At 42.3% G+C, this 19258-nt stretch overlaps 2 protein-coding genes and 1 long non-coding RNA gene across 4 annotated transcripts; 1 reads left to right on the top strand and 2 right to left on the bottom strand.

Annotated features, from left to right (window-relative positions):
* Positions 1-201: 201 nt before the first annotated feature.
* LOC102705479 (probable inactive receptor kinase At5g58300) lies at positions 202-5088 on the bottom strand. The gene is made up of 3 exons (XM_006644848.3): positions 4702-5088; positions 1435-2785; positions 202-1110 (listed from the first exon to the last, which is right to left on the bottom strand). The coding sequence occupies exons 2-3, from the start codon at positions 2714-2716 to the stop codon at positions 500-502; spliced, it is 1893 nt and encodes a 630-aa protein (XP_006644911.1). The 5' UTR covers positions 2717-2785; positions 4702-5088; the 3' UTR covers positions 202-499.
* Positions 5089-8462: 3374 nt separating this feature from the next.
* On the bottom strand, positions 8463-13111 carry LOC102705203 (mucin-5AC-like). The gene is made up of 5 exons (XM_006644847.3): positions 12899-13111; positions 12689-12802; positions 11674-11794; positions 9359-10474; positions 8463-9220 (listed from the first exon to the last, which is right to left on the bottom strand). Exons 2-5 carry the CDS (start codon positions 12733-12735, stop codon positions 8804-8806), a joined length of 1701 nt encoding a protein of 566 aa, XP_006644910.1. The 5' UTR covers positions 12736-12802; positions 12899-13111; the 3' UTR covers positions 8463-8803.
* A 3626-nt stretch (positions 13112-16737) lies between these two features.
* On the top strand, positions 16738-18162 carry LOC107305024. Of its 2 annotated transcripts, XR_001551153.1 has the most exons (4): positions 16738-17038; positions 17166-17255; positions 17594-17675; positions 17761-18162. It is a non-coding gene; the product is annotated as an uncharacterized LOC107305024 (long non-coding RNA). The 2 variants fall into 2 exon arrangements; XR_001551152.1 differs by having other exon boundaries at positions 17594-18162.
* The last annotated feature ends 1096 nt before the right edge of the window (positions 18163-19258 follow it).

Raw genomic sequence — 19258 nt, 5'->3', positions numbered from 1 at the left:
AGGAAAATTGCTGGCTTGAGCGAGGTTTGTTGGTGCAATTTTATCCTTATATACGGATAAAATAGTTCTCTGGCATATCCTACTGATGGATATGAAGTTAACAACGTTTGATACGTTTTACGGTTCCTTGAGTGATTCTAAGTGTCAAGGCATGGATTAATATCCATCGGTGCAATCAAAATCACTGACAAGCTGCAATCGTGAGGAAAACTCAATTCATTAATCACACACTGGAAAAGACATGTCAAATTACAGCAGAATATCGCCCTATGAAAAATCAGAAAAGCTACTGATTTAACCGGAATGGAACAATGGGTATTGGGTAATGGCCAACAGATCACTACTATGAGAATTACACCCCAAAAAAGAAAAAAAATTAGCTAAGAAAGGATCAGAAATCAGCAGAAAATCTCACTAAAGCAAGCGGCTATCAACTTTGCTGAAGCTCCCTATAAGCAAGTAACTATGCAGCCTAGCTAGCAGCTACCCTTTGCTCAGACTAATCCTTCTGCTTCTCCTCCGGTGGCGTTCTTGACCCCGAGTAGGAGTTCCTGATCTCCAAGATCTTCTTGATCACCTCGTCCATTTTCGGCCGCTGTTCAGGGGGAATGGCAACGCATGCCATTGCGACCTGGAGCATCTGAACCATCTCATCCTCGATGTTTGGATGCCTTAGCAGGTCGACGTCGAAAACCTCCGCGGTCCATTCTTCCCGGACCACAGACTGCACCCACCTAGGGAGGTGCTCAATGGAGTCCTCACGCCCAGGAGACCTCAGAGGAGCCTTTCCTGTCAGCATTTCAAGGACCAGCACACCGAAGCTGTAGACATCAGACTTCTGGGTTGGTTTTTTGGTCTCGAGGACTTCCGGTGCGCGATATCCGACGAGGCGCGCCGGTGCTGGTGGGATGGTCATGAGCTGTGCCAGGCCAAATTCAGAGACACAGCCGTCGAGGTTCTGTGACAGAAGGATGTTGGATGATTTGAGGTTGCCATGGATGAACTTCCCGCTTCCCTCGGCATGGAGATGAGCAAGTCCACGAGCTACGCCGAGAGAGATTTTTACCCTCGTTTCCCAGTCCAATGGAGCTCTTCCTGCGGCTTTATTCCCTGCAGGTATTTATCATCAACCGCAACTATGTTATTTCATTTCAGCAGTATGGATCAAACATCAAAGTAGATTGTTAAATCCTTACAGGGAACACTATTGATGTATGTGTTTCCAATTTCCAAACCTACGTGTTACTTCTTAGGAACAGAAAATGAGATAATTAATAGGATAAGGAGAAACATGTTTCATTGATTCCTTGTAATTGGCATGATTTTGCGAGAATGTATTGGTATTACAGCAGAGAAGAAAAGATCGCCATAGTCTATATGACTTCAGAAATAAATAAGTAAACAGTTGAAATGTATAAGAGGAAAAGAGCATACCATGCAAAACAGCAGCAAGGCTACCAGATGGGACATAATCATACACCAGTAGCTTCTCATCCTTGGAGTAATAGTAAGCACGCAATGGAACAACATTTTGGTGCTGGCCAACCCTGCCAACTATCTCCATCTGCTGTTCGAAATCCTTCTTCCCCACCACCACCTCCTTCAATCTCTTGACCACAACTGTGGTGCCATCCTCAAGAACAGCTTTATAGGTAGTTCCATAACTTCCTTTTCCAAGGACTTCAGCTGAAGCTCGCAGCAAATCCTCTAAGTCAAAATTGTATGAACAGCCCTGAAAGAAAACCAATTTATTCCTCTCAGCTTCCTGAATACCACTGCTGTAGTCTTCCTTAGTGTTTTCTGTCCTTCCACCAGCAATAGTTTTTCCTTTTGATGCGGAAGCTGTAGTAGGTTCTGTGTGTTTCTTTCTCTTGAAAATACATATCAGGAGTAAAACAATCAAGATTAGCAATAATAACCCTCCTGCAGCCGCTGCTGCAATTATGACACCAGTTCTGATCCTTTTCCAGAAATTCTTCTTGGTCTTGACTGGTGTTGGTGATGTTGGAGAAGGAGAAGGTGCAGTCCCAGGGCAAGGTTCCAATGGAAACCCACATAGAAAAGCATTCCCCAAGAAGGAACTGGTTGGGAATCTTTGCAAGGAAGGTGGTATTGGCCCACTGAGGTTATTGTTGCTCAAATTCAAATGTCTCAATTTGGGGAGTTGGAGGTCAGGGATGGGCCCAGAAAGAGAGTTATTCTGGAGAAGCAATGCAGTAAGCTGAGTGAGATTTTGCACTCTCAATGGGATTTCTCCATCAAAAGTGTTGTATGACAGATCTAGAAATGTTAAACTGGAAGTAAGGGCAGTCGGTATGATTCCAGACAAGTTATTATGCTGAAGATATAGGGAATGGAGAGAAGGAATGGATCCTACTTCAGGTGGGAGATCAACTGTGATGCGATTGGACCTAAGGCTCAGTACCTCCAGAGCATCAAGCTTGCCAAGCGTGTCAGAGGGTATCGGACCAAAGAGCCCTACTGCTGGTAGGCGTAGTGTTTGCACACGGCTATTGTCTGGTGTGCAAGTCACCCCAACCCATGAAGTGCAGACAGGGGCTGAAGAGCTCCAGTTGAGCTTCCTGCCATGTGGCAGCGAGGCAGCAAATGCCAGAAGAGCTTGCTTATCAGAGTTCAGATCAGCACTCTTGGCATGAGGAAGGCATGTAAAGAGGAGAGAAACAACCAGAAAAGCTATAAGTATATGATCTTGCATGGTTGAAATTTGTGGAAGCAAATTGGTCCAACACTAGAAACCAATCTTTCCCATCAGCTCTTCATTCCTCTAGCACAAGAAAAAGAGGAACAAAAGTAAATCAACATGGCACATAACATCAACCATAATAAAGTGCAAGTAAAAGGAGGGAATAAAGGATAGGAAACATGAAGCATAAACTTTGCCCTTAGATATACTTTCATAACCAATTGCCAAATTGAAAGAAAGAAATACATATACTCCAATCTTGAATATGAGCAGCTCTTTTTGGTCTGACACTACTAGAGTTGACCAAGCGAGATGCTTCCTTGTAATAACAGTCTAGAGGTAGCATTTTGGTGTTGATGTTTTTAAAATTGAGAAACGTCTTAGATGATTTCAAGGACAAATTCCTAGGCCAGCTGCCAACAGCAAATATTTAACTGCATATAAGAGCACAACTTATGCACCTGAGAGGGGTTGGGTTTAACACACCAAATTACATAAATGCCAGCACTGTGTTAGGTCTAATAAACAAGGTAGGACTTATACAATACAAGAATTGCTTTAGAGTTTCAGGACAGAGTTTAAGAGCTCTCTAGTTTGTGACTCGTTATCCCCTCAGGAAACCGCTCAATTCTCATGATCAGCACTAGATGCCAGCGCAACCTCTTTGTCGGGATGAAAGAAAAGAACACGTAGAGAATTGTTCCCAGAGCAAGCCAACTGTATGCCACATCAAATTTCTCTGACTGCTATATGTTTATCTCCCCTCTCAAAGGAAGCACACATGGTTCACATCTTTTCCTCTAGTCGAAGCAGCGCACTATCAAGCTAATCTGATCTGGTTTATTTTTTAAACCGGAGCAGTTAGGATCGTCTGCATATGACAAAAGCAACCACCCAATTCACATCACAAGGCAGATATATCACTCATCCACCTTGTTTTAATAAAAGCACACACCCTATTATCATAACAAGTGCCCTTGCTTCTGTGCCTAAACACTGGACTTAGGACTGACAAACCATCATAAAGAAAACAGTTGTCAGATAGTGCCAAGAACTGTTTCAACAAAGACTCCCAATGGCTGATGGCAAGATTCCCTTGCAGCCGGGCGATCTCCTTAAATGCTCCAGCGCATGGCACCGCGTCATAGCTCACCTAACATTACATCTGCGCCTCATGCGGTTGCCTTCCGAAAGAACCCAATATGCTTACCAGCAGCACAGATACTGATGAAGGCCATGACATAAAGCAAAAGCTGCGATGCACAATGCGAGACAACCACCACCAGGAGAAGGAAAGAAAGGAAGGAAGAAAGACGGGGCCTTTGGACTTTTGAAGGCAAGGTGGGCGCGGGGATATTCATGGAGCTAACCTGTGCATCATGCCATGGCCTACACGGCTACACTAGGGGGTACACCAATTCATACCGCACCGTACAATGGACTATGAAACGAGTCGAGATGCCAGTGCCACTGCCTCCCAATTCCCAAAGCGCAGGAGAAAAATCAAATTTTTACTGCAAAGGTAGAGATTTTACTGAGCAAAAAAAAATGAACTATGAACACGTCTTGAAAAGGAAGTTAATTATAATTAATCCTTGTAGACAGCATTTCCCACCACACCAAGGAAGTCCTTTAATTTAATACCAATGCCACTAATTAACTCCTATCCAACACCTCGGACATTAAAAGGGGGGATTTTTTTTTCAGGAACGCTTTTCCCTTTATTTTGAAAGAGAAAATTGCGGAGAAACGGAAGAGACACTACGAACGAGCGCGTAACATAGACATAGTACTCCTACATTGCACAAATCTACAGCCACCCAACCACCTCGCCCTCAATTCTGTTCCTAAATCATGGTGCCAAATCGATCTCAGGTAGTCAGGTTCGAATCTCGCCTCCAAATTCCAACACCCCCCCCCCCCCAAAAAAAAAAAAAAACTCATCCTTTTGCATCCAAGAACGCACAGCGGTGGTGAGACACGGAGAGAGTCCCGACCTTTCGCTAGCAGGAAGAAATCCAGCGACGGACGGCCGGCCGCCTCGCTCCTCCACCATTCGCCCTCAAGATCCAGCCTTCCGGCCGAATCCGGCGCGGGGTCGAGAGGCCGCCGGTCCAGGGTATTAGCCCGAGGAAGAAGAAGCAGCAGCAGCAGCAGCAGACCCAGCCCGATCTGCTCCGGAACAGGCCGGCATTGTGCCTCGGCCCCCCCGACGGCGGCGCCGGCTCCTCCGCCTGGCGACTGGCGATCCCGCAGCTGCGGCGGGCGGCTGGCGAATCTCAATGAATGACTGACTGAGCTGTCGCCCTCTGGCGCGTCGCTGTGCGGGGTGTCGGGGCGTGGAAGCCGTGGATGCGGGAGACGCAGAGAGAGAGGGAGAGGGAGTGTGGTCTGGGTGCTTCACTGTGTACAGTATTTAAGAGAGAGAGAGAGAGAGAGAGAGAGAGGGAGAGGAGTGTGGGGGTGTCCGTTTCTTGGGATTCGTGAGGGTGACGGATCTGCCCCTGAGGGTGACCGACGCCGACGAGAGATCGATCGCCCGGAGCGGCGGAGCCCGGTGGTGGTGCCGCCGGCAGGGGATGTACTATTGGTGTGTACTTTTGTCATTACTGTTAGATTAAACATTTGATATTTTGTTTTTCTGTCTGTGAATTAAACGTTTGATATTTTCTTTTTCTGTCTGTGAATTAAACGTTTGATATTTTATTTTCTGTCTATGCATGCGGGTTAAGGAAAGAACGTGTATAAGATTTTTAACTTACACGTGTCTTTAAATTATTATCCAATAAAAATGACCCGATTTGATTAATGAAATTAAAATTTTTAAACATTTGATCGATCGATGGACCTTGCTACTCGGTTTTTGTTAGTGAAAAAATGTTGGTTTTTTCCTAGGTCCGATGGCATTGACTAGACACATGGTCCACTCGCGGCAATATTTACACCAAAAACTTTTTTTTCTCTAATTAACTCATCTCAAGTTGTATTTTTTAAATTTATGCATGATCCATTGATTTTTTTTTTGAAAATTTTCTTCACAAGTAAGTTCAATAAATGCATATCTGTGACCTTTTTTCTTAATTTTTCATCAAAAAAAATTTAATTTTTTGAATTTGAACATTTTTTTCGAGAAAACCACCCAAAACCATAACCGTTCCTGATGGTATACAGATTATCATGTGACGATTATCGTGATAAGAGAAACCCTGTCACTGATGCAGCAGCAAGTTTAATAAGCCAATCCTGTATTTACTAGCACTAACTTTGTCCCATAATAATCTTATTTTTCGTTTTTCTGTATCCAGCGTTGACCATCCGTCTTATTTGAAAAATTTGTGAAAAACCTAAAAAATTAATCACGTATAAAGTACTATTCATATTTATCATCTAGTAATAATAAAAATATTAATCGTAAAAAAGTTTCAAATAAGACGAATGATCAAACGTTAGACACGGAAAAACAAAAAATAAAATTATTATGGGACGGAGACAGTAGTAAGCTGTGCTGGCATCCGGTCTGCATGCTGCATTATATATGCCGGCCGTACAGATTGTACACTTGTACCGTCTTACAACTATTCCACCGGGCACCGTTACGTTATTCCTGTGCACAAATCGCGTTTGATCAATGCAACACCATAACACATGCATTTGCTCTGCCTTTTGAACCTGCAGCTGAGCTCCTACCGACTCCGCTAAATTTGAGGCTTTCAACATTGCAGAGAACTGCACCCAGTAGCACATTTTCGGGCGGTTCCTGCATCAACCGCAGCGACTTTTCACTCGCATGCGATTGAGAAGTTCTTTTGTGGGCAGCAGCTGTGAGATTCAGGCTGGCACCTTATTTTTTACGTTTCTCTTTATAAAGCAATTTTTAAATTTTTAGCCTTAAATTTATAGTTAATTTTGAATTTTTTTTATCGTCAAAAACACATGTATAAAAGTTTTATTCACTAACCATTTCTTATGAAAAAGAAGAAAGGAAATTCCTGAGTATCCTAGACGGCTACAACAAATCAAGTGATTTATCACTTCTGTTGATAGTAGTACGTTAGTACTCTGATGATGGTTGGTGAATTCATGAGAACCAACGCAAGACAGCGTTTATTTGTACAGCTACCCCCACATCATGTCTAGTGACCGGCTACATACGGTAAACATCGGTAAAATGTAGTAGTAACAACATGGATCGGAAGTTTCAAAAAAGAAACAAAATGGATCGAGGTGTGACAATCTATAACTAGTGCAGTGCTCAAAATGTTACTGTTGCATCGTGCCGCATGGCATCTTGAGACGACGATGAATTCTCCTTTAAGATTTTTCTCATATTTTTTCCGATATTTGCACATGTTTCCCAAACTTTATGATATTTATTTCATTATCTATATCGTTAAATAGTCTAAAAGTAAGATAATATTTTACCACCTTTTATCGTTCTGCCACAGAAGAATCGTAGCCAAAGCACGGCAAAGTTTGCACCCCGTGGCCTATAGGTTGGTGGTTATACCAAGCCTACAGGTTATATCAAATAATCCATCTTTTCTATCCTCTTGCCTACGTTTACTAGCACAATTCTACGGTCTAAAATATGATCAGTTGCAACTTCAACTTGTAAATTTGCAGACCTCGATCTGACAATAGGATGTACGGATTCAAAAGGTAATCACCAATTCGGTATACCATCTCGAGAACCTCAGCGTAAGAAGATTATAAATTCCTCTAATTGAACGCCAGTGGTTACAGTCGACGATGTAATTTATCAAGGGCCCAAATTCTCTACTGCGGATAAAAATGGCATTTCACTGTCACACGACAACCTTGCTCCATGATTTTGAATATTTAATCATAAATTTAAAGCTAATTTTGATGTTTTTTCACCGTATATTATTTTTTCTAAGAACATGTATATAATAGATTTATTCGTAAATTATTTTTTATTTTTAAATTGACATTATCCCCTTGGTTTTTTAACTCTAGGCTCTAGCAGGTGCCAACAGAAATTATTTCGTCGAAACAAAATTCTGAGATCATTGGCCTACCTACTGCTTACGACGACATGAAATTTATGCGTTCATCTAACTTTGCCGCTTATGTCTCTTCAAAAATGGCAGAATGAATAAATTCGCCAACTAACGCATACCTGAAACCTGATTTCAGATGCTCGAGGCTAACAGATGACGCCACGTTAGGGAAAAAGACCTATATATAAAAAAGCAATAACCATGTGAATGCCTAAAGCTTTTAACAAAAGGTTATTGGCTCAGGACAGAAGTAAACTCCAATGAGAAGAACTCCTTCCTGCTGAACTCTTCCTCGAGCAAACAAAAGAATTCCAAATTTTGGGAACTGTTCTAACTTAAAACCACCATTTGCCATTAAAATTTTACAGCCACCAGTAAAGTTTCTGATAGGGTCAACCAGCTGCTCAGACCCTCATATGCCCTGTAGGGGACCACTAGTTGACCAGACCAGGCCAATAACTCATTTATCACTTCTGTTTATACTTTAGCTAGTTTAAATTTTCTAACCTTAAATTTAAAGTTATGTTTTAGTTTTTCATCACAGTTTATTTTTTAAGTTTTACTTTTATATCACAAAGAACATGTATATAAAAATTTTATTTACACACTATTTTTTATTTGTTTACTTTTTTCTTACAAAAGCCAAACGACCCCCTCTTTTGTTTAGCATTAACATTTGCATTAGATAAATCACAGAAAGAGTTGTTCCAAACAGGGCAGCAACCAGTAATAAAGCATGCAAGTGAAACACATACTGTATTCCTCGAATAAAAAGAACAATACATGGTACAGGCCGGTCAACATGTTTGAAATCTCGTACAGTAACCCTCAATAACCATAGAGGAAAAGAATACTATCGTGCTCTACCACTTGGGTTGGATTTCAGTACTGGTAATTCAAAATTGAATCTCCAGGCACTAATGGAGTAAAAAACATGAACCCCACAATCTTATCTTTCAGAAGAGTTATGAAAAGATGGGGGAAATGGACAAACACACATAAACAGATAACCGCATACAACTTGCAATCACGAGTTGTAAACAAAACAAGGAACGCGATTTTCTACAGATAGTGACCATCACAGTGGACCAAATGGTTCTGGGAGCGGTTCAAAACGGTGATCAAACACTGGGCTCTGGTCAGATTTGTCATCGGCATTGTGCAACCAGTTCGTATTCGTCGTGTCCTCCCTTAGCAACATTGCCTCATACCGTGCAGTGGTATATAGATCTAGTTCTCTCAATGTCTCCTTAGTTCCAATGCTTTCCCTGTCTGGGGAACCAGTTGAGCTACCACCGTCATTTGAAAGAGAACCATACGAATCTACAGAGAAGTGCCCATTCATGCTACCATTGTCAGTAAAATGCCGATCACCATTCAAACCGAGATGGGGACGGTCAGACATTCGAGCTGGCCTGCCCTTCGCACCAGCAGAGCGAATGCTAGGGGGGAATAGAGATGCACCACGAATACCACCCAGGTTTTGTCGAATGTCCTGTTTATAGACAACAATTATATAGCTTCTTCTGAAGATGCTAGTCATGCTACAATAACTAAAATACATCAAATAAAAGTAATTGTGTTCTAAACAGCACAATATATTTATTTTTATGTAAAAGGAGTATTAACATACCATATGCTTGATTGCCATGTCAAGTGACTTCCTTGATAGTGTCCTACCAAAACCATTATCTATATCCGTGATAGACCGCAAGGGTTTAGCAGCTTGGCCTTCCACAGCAAACCCCTCAGATTGTTTACTTTGGTGACCATTTGGAAGAGAAGATACCCTGGATGGTGGATCAGAGAATTTGCTCCGCGTAATAGCAGGTACAGCCATCTTCTTTACAGGAGCTGAGTGAACTTGTTCAGCATTTGGAGTTGACTTTGGTCCCAAACCCACTCCTGGACGTGCTCTACCAACAGAAAGTGGCCGCTGCGGTAGCTTAGTCCTTAGGTTTGGGGGAGTTTCACTTGGGAAATCCGGAATATCTAATGGCCTGACTGGAGCTCGCGCACGTGGATTTGGGGAACTTGGGCGAGATGACGGTGCTGAAGAAGGTGCTGAATTTCGACCATTGCTGGTTACAGGTCGCCCAATGGATGTTATGTTTTTACTGCCAAATATCCTCCCAATAGAAGGTGAGGGGCCAGCCGATGAATGTACGATAGGCTGGCGTGTAGGTGTAGATGAACGAGAGCTAGGACGGCTGGCTGAAGGAATTGTACTAGTAGAAGAGGAGGTGCGACTAATTGTATTAGTTCTCCCAGAGGATGAGCTAGGACGACTTGCTGCAGGAGGTGTGCTTGAAGATGAATTCATGATACGAGGCCGGGAGGTTGGAGTTGATGGCCTTGAGCTCTGTGCAGATGTGGTTTTGGCAATAGTTGAGGTGGACATAGAGTTGGGCACAGAAGGCCGTTTGACTGGAGTAGAAGGCCGGGTTTTATTTGGAGTAGATGGCCGAGTTATGACGGGAGTAGACGGACGGGTTTTTGTTGGAGTAGAGGACCGTGTTGGTATTTGACGTGAAGCTGGAATGGATGGCTTTGATGAAGAAAGAGTGCTAGTCCTCTTGCTTGGGGTTGTAGGTCGCGAACAGACAGAGGAATTGTTTGCATTGAGAACTGATGACCTGTTGTTGCTGGAAATAAGAGTAGATTGGATTGAAGGGCGAGAGACGGAGTTACTCCGTGCTGGTCTAGTTGGTACTGTGGAATGCCCATTCTCTGTTTCAGGAGCAGAAAGCTGCAATTAACATGCAGCACGGTTCTGTTAATTATAAACATCAACACATGGCTGATTGAGCAAACAGTAGATATGACGAAACAAGTCAAACAGCCAAGCATGTACCAATGCTTCGATGAAAAGTGGTGCCATATTATTATTACAATATTATATTGCTAACTAGATGGTCCAAGAAACAAAGTATAGTTCATTGTAGATGAAAATGCATTACCAGCTAGCACAGATTGTACACTTGCAGGTTATATACTATAGGAATATGAGCAAACATGTAATAATGTGAAATACTCCAAAATTACATGATGACAACCCAATACTGTGCAGAGTCAAGGTATCATTGACTTTGGGATGCTTCTAATAACCAACGAATGGCAGACTACCTGGTTCATCAAGCCTTCTTCTTATAACTCCTTTTGCATACAACTTAAGGTTGGCACTCAGTTGTCAATTAAAAGGCAAGTTAAAGGATTGACATACCCTTCTACTATTGTTGCCTAAACAACTATTCAAGGAAGTGTTGCTCTTGGTGCTAGCTACAGCACTTAACAGCCACCAGGGCATGCAATGTGGGAAAAATTGGCTCAGCGGCCTACAGGAAGGGGTTGACATCAAGCACATAGGTGACCGCAGGAAACACCATTTCAAGGTACGATAAAATTCTTCCAGTTATGATTTCTACCACAACCAACAGTATCATATTTGTATGTGGTAAAAGAACACTAATCCCCCATGAATTACCAATTTGATCATGCAGCACAAAATGGACACAGGACAAGGATAAATAGTTTATTAATATTTTTTTGTGTGAATTTGCTATGCTTTGCATTAACCTCTTGCAGAACCCTTTGAACTGTGAATAAAAGAGCAAATAGTACCAATTATGATGTGACAAGGTGCATTTGAAGATTTGGAAAATGACTCTGGTAGATTTAATTTTCTTTTAACTAGTTTATTTTGGTGGGAAATGCATCGTAGGGTGTTCAAACATCAAAATTCCTTTCCACTTTCCAGTTCAGAGTTATATTACTCCATTATCCTCTTATGCAAGAAAACCGACCCACATGGCTAAATTCAAATGCCAATGAGGCATTGAATGTACAAGGAAAAAACACTTAGTATGCACTTGTAACAAATATCATGCTGCTTGTATAAAAAGCATCTTGAAACTTGCATGAAAAAAAAGAGTAGAAAATAGCACCAACCCTTGATGCTCTGGTGGTTGAGGATGATCTAGTGGTAATGCATTTAGACACAATTGAGGATGGAGCTTTCTCTACAACTTCCAATATAGGAGCATGGGGTGATCCTGGGGGAGTCAAAAGCCTGAAGAAATATCCAATGTTATGTAAGTCACGGAGGATAAGGCCAGCAAAAATTAGATATGTCGATCATAGAACAGATGACACATAAATAGAAGACCAAAGAAGGGTATCCATTGGTGACACAAAGCACTTCTGTTTTGTGGCAAGCTCATAAATGGTGTCCAAACCAGCCTAATCACCACAAATAGTGGAAAGTGATGAAAGTCAACCAAAATTTACAGCTGTTATTTCAAGTAAACTTGCATTGGAATGTTTGGTCAATTGAAATTCTGGTGGCTGCTGGTGTATTTTTCAGTTTCTAACAATTTACATAAAAGAGTTACAGTACTCATTTGAACTATTGAAATTTTGCTATAAAATGAGCTAGCGTAAAACATACTAAAGTTATAGTTAAAAAACATCCTAAAGTTAGCACTGATGTTTACCTGCCGGTTTTTTAGATGAATTGAATTTGTTTCCTTTCCAATACAAAAAAACATAGAGTGCGTGAGGTCCAAATGCGTTGCTCTTCAAGCTAGGAAGGAGCCCTCAGACCAAACCATACAGTCACCTACTTGTCTTTGCTGTCAACGCAACTAATTCCCTAAACTAAACCAAGTAGTATCAGTACCCGGCCAATCTTAAAACCAGAAACAATCGCAGTCAGCAGGACAAAGATACACCCAATCATGATTTCTCTTGGATAAGCAAGCATCATTCAACCTAACCACAAGCACGATAGAGTATAAAGTCGTCCAAGTATAACCAACAAAACGTCCACCAAAATTAAAATTATTTCAAGACGCAGCATTGACAACCGCTACTCCAAATTTCTTAGAACAATGGCTCGCAAACTTAGAGCAACGGCTCACGGAAAAAATTCAGACAACCAAAATAAGAGAAACTAGTCCATTACCAGTCGTAGTCATGCTTCCCGATCTCCGTGTCCAGCAAGTCCTCCATCTGGAGTTCTGAAACCCCCCACACCTCAGACTCCCCCAAAACCCCCCGCACAACCAGATTCGATGCCCTGCAACCGAAAACCGGATGAGACCGATAAAAAAAACGCAACCCAACCGACCTAACTCGATGACACTCTCTCTGCTAAAGCTTCTATCCACGCTACCTCTGTCGAAGGCGAGTCGCGAGGGGATCCGGCGACGAGGGGCCGAGGGCTGCTCCGCCGGCGGGAATGGATCCTGGTCCGGCGTGTGGGGGGGTCCCTCCCCTCCGCTTCCTTCCTCACGCCGACGCGACGAGACGAGACGCTTCGAGAATCTTCGGTGCCGAGTCCTCCTGTGGACTTCGCGCGCGCGCGAGACCGCGAGGGAGGGGGGAAGGCGGGGGCGCGCGGGGGGGTGGGAGGGAGGAGGGAAGAAGAGAAAGCCGGATGCGTGTGCGCCGCGCCGTGAATTTTTTTTTTCTCCTCTATTTTCTTTTCTTTTCTTTTTTTGACCCCTCCCCTCTTTCGCTTTCGAACCGCAGGGCGGTAAAAATTACCTGGTCCCTTGCCCGCCACGCGACGGCTCACATCTGGGTCCACCGTACGTGTGGGTCCGGCTGTCAGTGGGTAGAGATTCTGGGTCCACCGTACGTGTGGGTCCCGTTGTCAGTGGGTGGCGAAGTGCGCGTCGGGGTGAGAGATGGGAGTGGGGAGGAGTAGATTAGAATAGGCGGTAAGTCTGGAAAAAGTCGGCGGCGTCGTTGCTCCGATAGAGGAGAGACGTGTCGGGCTCGATGTGTCGCATCGCGACGGCGAGTGGTGGAGGGGGCGTCCTCGGTCCCACTTGTCAGTTGGTCGAAGATGATGGCTCGCGGGGCCCACGTGACGTAGCCTCGAGGCCCGGTCAAATTTGGGATGTTGGGGGTAGATCATCACTGGTCCGAGTGGGCGGGCAGAGCTCAGGTGTTTTCATACCCCAAATCTGTCATTATCCGGCGGTCACGATGATTAGTCAAACACATGATTCGCACTGCTACTACTAGTAATAATTGTTTAGGTTATGCCCTAAAGCGTTGGTCCCCACGTAACAAAATGTATACTGTTCAGTTGCATGGGACTGTTAGAGCTAATGAAACGATGTTCTTTGAAAGAACCTAGTGAAACGAACACAGGCGAAGGCGATACGTACGTACTCACGGGTTACTACGAGATTGAAGTTACCGGGACAGGAGCGTACGTAGTACGTGCTGAGTGCTGAGGTGCAGTGCCATCGGCTAGCTGCGGCAGGGCGCGCGCGCCGACGCGGCTGCGTTAGTTGGCCGGTGGCGATCGGTAGGTGCCGCGTCGCGAGACGAGATGCTTCCTCCAGCCTCGGGCGTCGTCTCCCGCGCGTCGGCATCGCGAGCGTCGGCGAGTTGTACGCACTGTCGCAGTACATCACGCGCATCTCGATCGAACCAGGCACGCAATCTTTCCCTTCTGCTTATAATAAATTTCAATTTCAATTTAAGATTTAAGCTTTAATTTTAAATTTATTTTGTCTAATTTAGTTTGTGGTCTTTGTTTTTTATCGCTAAAAGCGTATATATAATAATTTTATTTATAATTATATTTCGTTTATAAACATGACATTCGATACTTTTCTTAAAACATGAAAAAATGATCCAAGAGACTGGGAGGCGTTATAGTACAGCCCGAAGGAACGAGAAACTGGACGTACATGCATGCGACTGTGCGACTAGGTACGTACCTACATTTATCTATCGCAAGCACACGTACACAGGAAGGGCGCCAGTTTAATTTTGTACTGCACGTACGTTCGTTTTTGTGTTAATTGAGGCCCTTGGCAGGTAGATCAACGACCGGTTGTAATGGTTATTAATGGCGCGCGCGATCAAGCCTTTCATTTACTAGGTTCAGTGCCCTCTCGTGAAGGCCAGCACGGCTACACGCATTGATGCATTCAGCGAATCGGCTATGGCACACATGAGGAAAGCGTCGCCGCATCGTCCTCGTCGTTGCCATCGGCTCTCGTTGCGGCACGCCCACACTGTCACTTTGCGTAATGTCGCCGTGCCCCGACGGCCCACGGGCCAGGTGGTACGTCGGCGTCCCTAGGCTGCGTTTATTTCAGGCCATACCACATTCTCGTTTTCTGTTAACATATTTTTCAAACTACTAAATAATGTATTTTATATAAAATTTTTCTATATAAAAATTATTTTAAAAAACAAATAACTCTATTTTTTAATTCTAATAAATAATACTTAATTAATTATGTGCTAATTATGTTTATCGTTTTTCGTAGACTAATTGGTTTTCGTGACTTCAGTTTCGAATGCAACCCTAGTTGCTACTACTCCCGGGGCGACGAGGAGCGGGCTAGCGGCATTACTAGCTTTCCTCTGCGTGGCTACAGGCTACGGTGCATTTAAAATTTGTTTTTACTGTTAGGTTAAAACAAACGGCTCAAATTGGGTGCTATAGTAATCAATACAGTGACAAACAATACTTGAGAAACATCATGTCTACTGTATTTAGACATTTTTCATAGCATTTTTCAATGTTCTTCCCACATGAACATTGCAGTGGCCATAGCTTAGGAATGTGGTCATGGTAAGATACATTTATAAACAAAAAATAATTTATAGATAAAAAATTTATACACATGTTCTTGCTTATCTAATAACAGATGCTGCAAAATAAACTAAAATTTAAATTTTGACTTATAAGAATAAACATAACATGAAAAATGAGGCTCAAAAAACTAGGACACTCTACAAGGAGCTTAAAAATCTAAGAATAGCTAGTGAAAATAAGAAAAGGTTGAGTTTTTTCATCAACAAGTTTCTAGTTTATTTTCTAGATCATAGAGAGCTTAATTAGGAAGCTTCTAACAACCAAAAATTACTGTGAGAATCGACGACTGCTAAAAGCTTAATTAGGGCATGAGAACCGCGCGAAGCCGTTTAACGCTTAATTTACTTCATGGTGAAACAACTGTAATCTCTCTTGCGCTGGGCCTGTCAATCAACAGGTTACGTAGCCCCAATAGTACAAGTTTACAAGGCCCACTGGACCCAAAGTACTTTCAGTACATGCCTTGCCTGTCGCCAAGGTTCCTGGATCACGCTGGTCTTCCGGAGCCCTGCAATACCTGGAACAGCCTGGTAGCCTGACCTGACTGCTAGGCAGGATTGCTGACGTGGCAGGTACAATAGTAGACTATAAGCCAACTATAAGTATATTTTTAAAGGATAAAAGAGGAGAGAGAAGAGTTGAGCTACTAATTTGTAGTCAGATGCATATGGGCTCCAAGATAAAATGTGTGTATGACATATGAGACCATGTATTAATATTTTGTAGGTAACTATTGTATAAATTGGCCATTAAATTGGCTATAGATGAATTGGAGCTAGTAGTTGACTATACTATTGAACTTGCTCTTAGTAGTACTCTGTATATAAAGGTCATGTTTATTAGTTCGTGAAAAATTAGATATCACATCAGACGTTTGATCGGATGTTAGGAGGGGTTTTAGATACGAATGAAAAAAATGAATTTTATAGCTCACCTGAAAATCGCAAGAAAAATATTTTATAGCTGGCCCAATAATATAATGGTACAATGTGTCTAGTGCTTAAACATTGATCCAACGGTGTAGGATCGCTACAACAATTGAAGAAGCAAATGATGCATTGTATTATAGTAATATAATACGACTATAAAATGACATTGGACTTTGGGAGCCATTTAACCCTTCGTAACAAAGCGAGATCCTCTCACACAAGTGTTTTTTATCATAATTGAAAAGTATCTTAAGATATCAACAATTTTAATAAATTTTTTATCTCGAGGTACCACACTTTTCACACTTATAGTGGTTTCTTAAGGTATTTTTTTAAAGATGATAAAAAAACTTCTAAACTAGAGGGCCTGACATATAGGTCCTCCATGGTAATCCCTCTTTACGTCAGGTGAGCTGTTTCCCATCGTAACCACCTAATGCCAATCGAACGGCAGTGACCGCGAACATCGTTTGCGAGTTGCGACCTACCCGAAGCCACCGGCCCGCCGGCGCCGACCCCGTCCTCATCGCCGGCGCACCTCGTCGGCAACCGGCGCGATTAATTTCGCCTACATTTTGGCCTCTACTGGATAATCACCAATAGGTGCTTAGCTCTGCATCTCTCCGCCTCCTCCACCATTGACCTCCGCAAGAACCGAACAGCAAGCGACCTACGAAAAGGTTCTGTAGACAGCAATCTGCCATTGTGTGAGGTCAAACCTCATGCCATCCTGGCATCCTTGTTATACATCCTGGTATGTTGTTCCTCATTGTTCCTTTTTTCCCCGCCCGGGCGAGCGATATGCGGCTCATTCAACTTCTCCTACGTTTGTGTTCTTGATTCAATCTACGTTGTGCTTAGTGTTCTTGATTAAACCTCAGGGCGATACAAAGGCGGTTGTTTTACAAACAGTGAACAACCTGGAAGAGTTCCAAAATCAGGGGCTTGGCAACTGATGGACAAAAAATCAGGTGGTTATTCCACAGTACTATCTATGCTCTTCTTAAAAGACTTGGCAGTGAATTTGTTGCCTGTTTCTATTTTAGTTTTTATATATTACTCCATTAAACTTCTTAGTATTCCGTAGCAGCTAAATCTAAATGGATGGCCGCATATAAAATTAAATTAAGGTCTGTATTTTCCATGGTAAAAAAGGTAGGGGGCATATTTTTATGAACAATGTGTTTTTATTTATTTTAGGCAGTATTACGATGTTCTTATTTTATTTGTAACAAAAAAAACAGACATTTAGCTAGTATACCAAAGTAGAGCAAACACGCGTCTAAATACTTTGTCCTAATGTGTACAGATTGTGTTTGGTGGATATCTGAAATTCTGGATGCCTCGGCTGTCCGTGTCTGATCATCAGAAGTACAAAATCCTGTATCGGTGTAAACTAGCACTCGGTTTGCCGTTTGCATCAAGTGTTTAAATTAATATTCCTCTTAACTGAAAGCTACAGTTACTAACTTGCAGATGGCAACACGGCAAATGGCACGCCAAGTGTGAATTGCTGTTGCACTGGGATGATCCCATTCAGCCACATACCAGCGGTTTACAATTAACTGCTCTATAAGATAATGCCACCAAAAAGATGAACAGAGCGTCAGCAAGCATCAGACCCGGCCACCGGTGTCGTGGACGTTTAAAAGTCAGCGTGCCACAATCTTCCCTATGCTCCCTACCTTCATTTTCCTAGCTACTTTCTAATGGTGACATTGATCTGATCGTGTCATCACCATCCACATACTATTTTATTATTGTCAGTATCAAAGAAGTAAAATCATATCATCTTCTGGAACCGTTTCCTGTTTGGCTGTATTGCCGATTTTGCAGGACAGGTCTGTACTTTACTGCCATTTTTTTTTTCTGTTGAGAGTAAGGAGCAGTTATTTGCAATGACGGGTGGATTGGTCAGAGCCGCGGGAGAAACTGTTGGAATTTTATGAAAAAGTCCCGGGAGCCAAAGCCCTACTACTATACTATACAATATACTATACAAGTACGCTGGTCATCAAACATTACCTATTTTCATTTATATCCCCCACCTTCACCTTTCTTAGGACTATCAAGCGGTAATAAGAAGTGCTGTTCTAAGGTATATCAAGATTCAGTCTTCGATTCATATTTCGTCGACCAATCCTTCCTAATTCACATTTTTGTTGAAAAAATTTTGACTCCCTCCGTCTCAAAATAAATTAATTTTTAACTCTTCGTCTTATTTAATTTTTTTGTGATTGATATTTTTGTTTTTATTAAATAATAAATCATAAATAGTACTTTACGTGTGACTAATTTTTTCTAATTTCCTGAAATTTTTTTAAATAAAACGGACGGTCAAATATTGGACACGGAAACTGAAGAATTGATTTTTTTTAGGACAGAGGGAGTATGCAGGAACATTGGATATCGTCATGAAAAGAGGAGGAGACTAGGCGAAAGATAGATAGATACCCAAGTCCACTTACAAAACTAGTAAAGTAAGATGCTTTTACTGATCGTCGGGGCAAAGCTGCAATCTTCAGTCAAACTCGCGTGCTCTTTGACAGATCCAAAGCGATTAAGCACTTCCATATTATGGTTATCTATCGTACACTGCTTTTTTCGCAGGTTAGTCATGACCTTGTGACATCGGCGAAAGATACCGTGTGATGGATCTTAAGCAAGTGATAAATTTTTCCTCTAAAGAAAGTTTCAGAAGTGAAAATGAAATAGCTGGCTTCAGCAAGAACAGATGGGGGTTTCAGAAGTATATTAGTATCCATGAAGATTTCAAGCTGTTGAGGTGAGTTAACCAACCCGGGCCATCCAGAAGCAGCTGCGAAACACACACGCATCCACATCTTGAGTGTTAATGAAAAATTGACTTGCAATCTTGTTGTATTCTTCACGGCTGTTATCAACTGCACCATGAAAACGAAATGAACGATTTATCTAAAGCATGGTAGAGATCTTCTAAGCTACTCTTTCGAAG

The sequence above is a fragment of the Oryza brachyantha genome, chromosome 1, assembly GCF_000231095.2.
Source record: "Oryza brachyantha chromosome 1, ObraRS2, whole genome shotgun sequence".
Lineage (NCBI taxonomy): Eukaryota > Viridiplantae > Streptophyta > Magnoliopsida > Poales > Poaceae > Oryza > Oryza brachyantha.
The sequence above is the reverse complement of the archived record's forward strand: the minus strand, read 5'-3'. Positions and strand labels throughout refer to the sequence as shown.

Coding starts and splice junctions, on each gene's coding strand:
- LOC102705479 (XM_006644848.3), bottom strand. CDS start 2,716: ATGCAAGATCATATACTTATAGCTTTTCTGGTTGTTTCTCTCCTCTTT. Junction 1,111..1,434: donor CCTTGCTGCTGTTTTGCATG/GTATGCTCTTTT, acceptor AAATACCTGCAG/GGAATAAAGCCGCAGGAAGA.
- LOC102705203 (XM_006644847.3), bottom strand. CDS start 12,735: ATGGAGGACTTGCTGGACACGGAGATCGGGAAGCATGACTACGACTG. Junction 10,475..11,673: donor CAACCACCAGAGCATCAAGG/GTTGGTGCTATT, acceptor TGTTAATTGCAG/CTTTCTGCTCCTGAAACAGA. Junction 9,221..9,358: donor ACATGGCAATCAAGCATATG/GTATGTTAATAC, acceptor GTCTATAAACAG/GACATTCGACAAAACCTGGG.